Source organism: Penaeus chinensis, chromosome 31 (genome assembly GCF_019202785.1).
Source record: "Penaeus chinensis breed Huanghai No. 1 chromosome 31, ASM1920278v2, whole genome shotgun sequence".
NCBI lineage: Eukaryota > Metazoa > Arthropoda > Malacostraca > Decapoda > Penaeidae > Penaeus > Penaeus chinensis.
Window position 1 is genome coordinate 18,981,707 of NC_061849.1, and position 7,500 is coordinate 18,989,206.

At 44.3% G+C, this 7,500-nt stretch overlaps 2 protein-coding genes across 4 annotated transcripts in view; one reads left to right on the top strand and one right to left on the bottom strand.

Annotated features, from left to right (window-relative positions):
- The window catches only part of LOC125041887 (chondroadherin-like), a 9,530-nt gene extending 2,196 nt beyond the window's left edge, over positions 1–7,334 (top strand). For both annotated transcript variants that reach the window (XM_047637266.1, XM_047637267.1), the window contains exons 4-7: positions 39–202; positions 807–943; positions 5,336–5,453; positions 6,985–7,334. In XM_047637266.1, the coding sequence (XP_047493222.1) occupies positions 39–202; positions 807–943; positions 5,336–5,453; positions 6,985–7,203 (638 nt within the window). In that variant the 3' untranslated portion in view covers positions 7,204–7,334. The remainder of the gene's footprint in view (positions 1–38; positions 203–806; positions 944–5,335; positions 5,454–6,984) is intronic.
- LOC125041886 (cGMP-dependent protein kinase 1-like) overlaps positions 1–7,500 on the bottom strand; it is a 241,659-nt gene that overhangs the window by 222,782 nt on the left and 11,377 nt on the right. The window lies entirely within an intron of this gene.

Consider the following 7,500-nt stretch of genomic DNA (forward strand, 5'->3'; position numbering starts at 1 on the left):
GCAAAAGCACTCTACGGAGTTCTCCCGACTCTCCCTAGGCATGGAGGAGACCCTGGTGGACATCACCCTGGCCGACTCCAGCAAGCTGACGGCCTTCCCCTTCGGCAGCGTGGACGCCTACAAGAGCCTATACAAGGTGTTCCTCTCCAACACCCAGATCACCAAGATGGACCCCGTCGCCCCCGCGCCCAACCTGGCCGAGGTCAGACCCTCCCCCTTGTGCCCTTGTCATACATCAATATAGCAGGGTACGAGCACCCTGAAGGTCACCCTCAAAGTGAAGTTCACCAAGATTTCGAAACTTACTTTCTATAAATAATTCATATGGAATCCCACTGTAAACAATAGCTTTTTGGCAGACGAAACAACACTTTCGAAGTACTCCCGAAGTACTTTATCTAACTATATATGTTTATACACACACACATATACATATATACACACACGCATATATACTACATATATATATACATATATATATATATATATATATATATGTATATATATGTATAAGTATATGTGTGTGTATATATATAAATATATAAATATATAAATATATATATATAAATGTATACATATATACATATATATATATGTGTATATATATATATATATATATATATATATGTATGTATAAGTATATGTGTGTATGTGTGTGTGTGTGTGTGTGTGTGTGTGTGTGTGTGTGTGTGTGTGTGTGTGTGTGTGTGTGTGTGTGTGTGTGTGTGTGTGTGTGTGTGTGTATATATATATATATATATATATATATATATATATATATATATATATATATGCCCCACCCGCAGGTGAGCGTCCCCGGCAGCCAGATCGCCAGCGTCGCCCCCAGCGCGTTCGCCGACCTGCCCCGCCTCGCCCGGGTCGACCTCAGCAGGAACCCGCTGACGGCGCTCGAGGACAACTGGTTCGCGGCCGCCACTTCAGAGTGAGTTCTCGCTTGCCCTTTTCGGGATTTAAGCCCGACTGAGGTTCTTACTGCTTATTTTGTTTATGGATTACCACGTGCGCTTAGTCGAGTGATGAGGTAATGTGTGTATGAGAAGAGATTATGTAGATCGTATATATGTGTATACAAATGTATGTAAGCATGACGCTAACCACGCATGTGTGGAGTTATGTCTTATATAAATGCCTCACTTCCACCTTCCTTCACTTTTCGTCAAACTCTCTGCGATCTACAGAACGCAATATAACTCACAAAGTTTACCGAGAGAGCCCTCCCTTTCGCAATCCGATTTCCAAGTTTATATACCGTATTTTATCTCCAAACACCACTGCCCGCTCCGCCGCGGAATATATTGTGATTTTCTAAATTTCTTCGCCATTTACACCCTCTGAATATGCAAATCATAGGATTAAGCAGCCTCCCTTTTCTTCAGTGAGAATTTACGTTTCGACAAACGAAGAAATACCCGTCATCGTTTGATCATTATTATTATGTTTATCTTTCTTTTTCTTATTTTATATCATTTTAGCTTTCAGATGTTGTTCCTCGCATTTAAATGTCAAATCAGTCAACGATAAACTTGCACTCAAAAATACAAGCAAGAAATCCAGTCACAAAATATAATCTCAAGAAAGGTAAGCAGATAAAGATGCTAAACACAAATAGAAATGTCTAGAGTCCAGTGGACAGGAATTCCCGACATGAACAACTTCATTTGTTAGCGAAGAAGGGTTTCATCGAGCAAAATATGACACACAATTTAGACAGCTGTTGCATGGAAGGCATCTCGATCGAAATTATTGCCGCAGATGGAATATATAACCTCTAACTAATAATCATGGCTGGACAAATAATTGCAATATCAATAATAATAACAATAATAATAATAATATAATAATAATAATAATAATAATAATAATAATAACAATATAAACAACAATAATGATAATGATAATGATAATGATAATGATGACAATAATAATAATAATAATAATAATAATGATAAAAACAAAAAAAAAAATATAAGAATAACAAAAACAAAATAATAATAATAAAACATATGAAGACGAAGAATTACAAACAATAACAATACAAAGAAGAAACGATAAAAGCGACGAATTATACTAACCAAAAACCTCAAACACATACACAGTTAGGAGATACTAAGTAAACAATGAAATATCAAAACGTTTAAAATCCAACGCCTATGTTTAACTCGTCTGTTGTTCCTAAAGGCATGCAACAGAACTGAAGGAGGGAAGGAAGATGGCAAGGAGGGAGGGAAAAAGGGAAGGGAAGAAGAATGGGAGGAAGGACGGAGGGGGAGGGCGGGCAGGTACGTACAGAGAAGGGGGCATCCGAGAGAGAAAGAGAGAAAGAAAGAGAGAGAGAGAGAGAGAGAGAGAGAGAGAGAGAGAGAGAGAGAGAGAGAGAGAGAGAGAGAGAGAGAGAGAGAGAGAGAGAGAGAGAGAGAAAGAAAGAGAGAGAGAGAGAGAGAGAGAGAGAGAGAGAGAGAGAGAGAGAGAGAGAGAGAGAGAGAGAGAGAGAGAGAGAGAGAGAGAGAGAGAGAGAGAGAGAGAGAGAGAGAGAGAGAGAGAGAGAGAGAGAGAGAGAGAGAGAGAGAGAGAGAGAGAGAGAGAGAGAGAGAGAGAGAGATGAAAAGGAACAGAGGAAATGATGACATCCCAGGTGGTAAGTGAATCCGGAGAGAGAATGCAACCAGGGAAGACAATAGGGGGGGGGGGGATTCCCCAGCGGCGGGCGGTTCCCTCGGGCAACAGAAGGCCAGCTGGTTCATCTCTCACAATGCAAATTACGATCGCGGAACAGGTGGTCGCGTCGGGTTTATCGATCGAAGGATTTTTTTAAAATGCGCGTCCTCTGGCCCTCTGAAACCCGGCGTATAAATTTACAAACAATTTATTTCTCTGCATAGGTCACCTGTCTACACCTCATATGGAATAATTTGTATCATCAGTCGCTAGATAAGCACTTCGAGGACAACATCATGGGGCAAAAATATAAACATTAAAAAAAACAAAAATTATTCAATCTGACGGATGTCAAAGAGCTAACAAATACAATCGAATATCTTTTAAACAATAACAGATTCGACTCGGTGCCTGAAATAAATCTTGCTTTGAGAACACTATAATATAAAACCGTAAATTTCGCTGCAGATTATAGACTCCGAAACCTCTATTTCAATGACTGGTATGCGGAGCTTGTCTCGATTAAGCGCACTATTTAATCTCTGACAATATTAAAACAAATGATGGGACATATTTCTTTAAAAATCAATTGAGAAAGATTTGCAAGTAGGAACAGAGAGAGGGAGGAAGGGAGGGAGAAGCGGGGAAATACTGGAACGAGATCATTGAAAACGAAGGAAACCACCATTATGGGCACATAAATATAATAAAAATAAAAATACCGGATGTAAAAGTCACCACACTAATTTTGAAGCCCTAGATTATCTAAGAGACCCCCCCCCCCTAACTAACCCCTCCGAACTGCAATGACTAAGGACTCAGCAGAACGCCTAGAACGTGACGTCACAGAGGCAATACGTGAAAGATTGAGGACGCACCTGAGGAAAATTAACACCCTCCTCCCTCCTCCCTCTTACCCTTCTCCCTCTCCCCCTCCATATCTCACCCCCCCCCCTCTCCCTCTTCATCTTTCTCCAACGCCACCCTCCCCCTATCCCCCAACTCTCATGCCCCTGTGCCCCCTCTGCCCTTCCTGCCTGCTCGCAAATTCGTAATCCAACTCGTGTTTTTATTTCCGATCAGGGGAGGCGCTTGCTTGCTTGGCTGTCGAGGCGCTGCGACTCTCGATGCGAGATACCGTTATAACCGACCTTCACTTATATATAAAACCGGATCTTTATATAGAAAAAGTAAAAGAAAAAAGCAGGACAGGTTATTCAGGTCTATCAAACAGACACGCACGCACGCAAAGGCAGAGATATAAGCAAATATACTTACGTGCACGCATGCACTAACTGGTATAACTATACACGTCAACTCACTCACTCACTCACTCACTCACTCACTCACTCACTCACTCACTCACTCACTCACTCACTCACTCTCTCTCTCTCCCTCTCTCTTTCTCTCTCTCTCCCTCCTTCCCTCCCTCCTTCCCTCCCTCTCTCCCTCCCTCTCTCCCTCCCTCTTCCCTCTCTCCCTCCCTCCTTCCTTCTCTCCCTCCCTCCTTCCTTCCTTCCTTCCTTCCTTCCTTCCTTCCTTCCTTCCTTCCTTCCTTCCTTCCTTCCTTCCTTCCTTCCTTCCCTCCCTCCCTCCCTCCTTCCTTCCCTCCCTCCCTCCCTCCCTCCCCTCTCCTTCCCTCCCTCCCTCCCTCCCCTCTCCTTCCCTCCCTCTCTCCCTCCCTTCTCCTTCCCTCCCTCTCTCTCTCCCCTCTCCCTCCCTCCCTCCCTCCCTCCCTCCCTCCCTCCCTCCCTCCCTCCCTCTCTCTCTCCTCCCCTCTTCCTCTCCCTCTCTCTTCAAATTATAAAAATATACAAAATCGAAGAAGATGAGGACGGGGAGCTAATTCGTGTTGTTCAGGGTGATAAACCTTCTTAAATAGTGTGTTTTATCACCATGAGCAGCGCTTAAAAAGTGTTACAGAAGATAAAGAACGCGGGCAAATTGCAGTCCCAAGGAATAATGAAATCTAAAAGTGTTCAGATTATTTTTTCCTTTATTTTGTGTTGCATTGGATAACGGGCCTATTGTAACACACGGGCGTGCGTGTGAATGTGTGCGAGTGAGTCAGTTTGCGAGTGTGTGAGTGTGAGTGCAAGTGTGTATGTGCGCGCGCGCGCGTTCCCTTTGAGATACAAAGATCGGACAGTTATCGCGAGGGATGAGGATGAAATGGCAGAATCCAAGGCTGCAACAAGGATCAACATGACAAGCGAGTTCATATCGCAAATATCCACTGCAAGCGCCCACGCGAAAGCTCGAAGAGAAATTATTATCAGTTCAAATATATTATTCCCAAATTTGTTCTAAAAATTATGCAAACATGTAACAAACCCTTAAAAAGTAGTACAGGCAACAATCAGAACTTTCAATTATTTTGTTACTATAAATAACGAGTCACAAACGCAACAATTAACTTAATTAATTCTTGCTTTCCCTGTCTCCTTTTCTTTCTTCACTTCTCGTCCCACCCTACATCTATTTGTTCTCCCTTCACCCTCATCCTATCTGCTTTCTTCCTTGCCTCTGCCCCTGCCCCTCCCTTCCTTCCCTCTCTCTTCCCATCACTCCTCCTTCCTCTCCTCGCTTCCCTCCTTTCTCCCCTCGCCTCTCTCTCCCCTCATTTATCGCCCTTCTCCCCTTCTCTGCCCTCTCGCAGGCCGTGGGTGCTCTACCTGGACAACTGTGACATCGCTGACATCTCCCCAGGGGCGTTCTCCGGCACGCTCCCGGCCGGCCTTTTCCTCAACGGCAACAAGATGACGTCCATCCCTGAGGTAAGGGACTCGCCTTCCCACTTTCCCTTCGCCCCATACTCACCCTTGGCTGTCCCTTCCCCTCTCCCAGGGGGCCTCTTACTCTCACAAATAATAATAATAATAATAATAATAATAATAATAATAATAATAATAATGATAATGATAATAATAATAATAGTATCATTATTATTAGTGCACGCATGCACTAACTGGTATAACTATACACGTCAACTCACTCAATAATCATAATAATAAAAATAATAATGATAAAAATAATAATGATAATAATAATAATAATATATGAATATGAATACATAAGTGGTATACATATAGCAATATTTCCAGCATTCGTCTTGGAGACTTTCCTCTGACCCCCCCTCCCATCCCTTCCCCCTATCCCCCCCTCCCTAAAACCCCGCCCTCCAAGACCTTGATCTGCAGCAGGATCATGGTCACCGCCTCACGCCCACGGGTGCCGGGCAAAGCGCATGATATATGGTACACAGGAGACCGAAGGAGACCGATAATGGAAGGAGTGGGTGGGAGTGAGGGTGAGAGTGAGGGTGAGGAGGGTGAGGGTTGGGATTGTACGGACTGAGGGTGAGGGTTGGGATTGTACGGACTGAGGGAGAGGGGTGGGGGAAAGAGGAAAAAGGAAGGGGAAAGGGATTGGAAGAAGGGCGGGGAAACAGGGAGAGAAAGAGAGAAGGAGAGAATTAGATAAAAAGAGAAGGAGAGGAAAGGAGGAGAGGAGAGAAGGAGAAAGAATTAGAGAGGGGAGAGTATGTGGGAGAGGCGGGAATGAGGCAGACGGGGGAAGCGATACAGGAATGGAAGGAAGGATAACGTGGAATTTTAAAAAAATCAAATATAATAAAAAAAACGAGCGAGTAAACAGCATGACCAAAGGCAAGACTGAACCGCATGCAGTTGTCCAGGCGACTCCCGAGCGCCGCAAGCACAACTCCCGACGGAGCACGCGGTCATGTTTGCAGGATGACGCGGAGACTATCATGGCAATAATGGAGTTGAGAGTTTATTTCATTTAAACAGTTTAAAGTTAAAAGCAAGGTGAACAAGAGGACGGTCTAAATAAAGTCTGTATCAGAGATGGTCTTCTAATGGTTAAATTTTTTTTATTCCTCTTGTTTATCGTGCCTTCAATACGTAAATTAGGTGCACACATATCACGTTACGTTTTTGTTTGTTTTTTCTCTATACGATATTGAGAAAAATCGGTACTTTTCTAAGAAGAAAATTCCTATCAATAGACACAGAAGGTATACTCTGTATTCGAACAAAATAACTGGAAATTCAGATTAAAAACTTCTTTTCCCCGCGCACATCAACAAATCCAACGCGAAGAGGCCAGTTCCACTTTCCACAGCCTGTCCCTTCCCTTTCCAACCGTCTATTTGGAGCCGCCCTTTACGCAGCCAGCCCATTCATCTACGCCCGGCCGCACCTCTCTTCTAAAGCTCCCTCCGTCTAGATAAAATACAACCAACTACATAACTTAGCAGCTCTGGCCTTTCCCCTTCCCTGCCAGGCCACCTTCCGCCCCCTGCTGGAGAACATGGCCACGTCGACGGCGCTCGTGCACTACGTCGACATGAGCAAGAACCCGCTGGAGTGCGACTGCGCCGTGCAGTGGATCGCCCAGGACACCACGCTCTCGCCCTTCGTCAGGAATGCCGTGTGCAGCAACGGCGAGGTCGCAGGGACGCCCATCCAGGACCTCCCAGCTGACTTCTTCGGAGGATGTTAAGGAGGAGGCAAGGGGACGGCGGAGGGAGACAAGAGAAGCCAAGAAAAGGAGACGCGTCCTGCTACCCCCCCCCCCCCCCGCCGACTCCCATTCCAAATAGAAAGGAAGGAATAAATAATCCCCAGAGAGTGTGAGTGAAAGTCATTATCCTAACATAAATATCCGAACAAGGAGGAAGGAATGTGGGCATGACTATTGTACCTAAGATATTATTCCCTCAAATAGTTCTACAAAATCCATTTACAGATGTAAAAAACACTTCAAGTGACAGCTATCGCAGCTACGAGAAAAACAGAT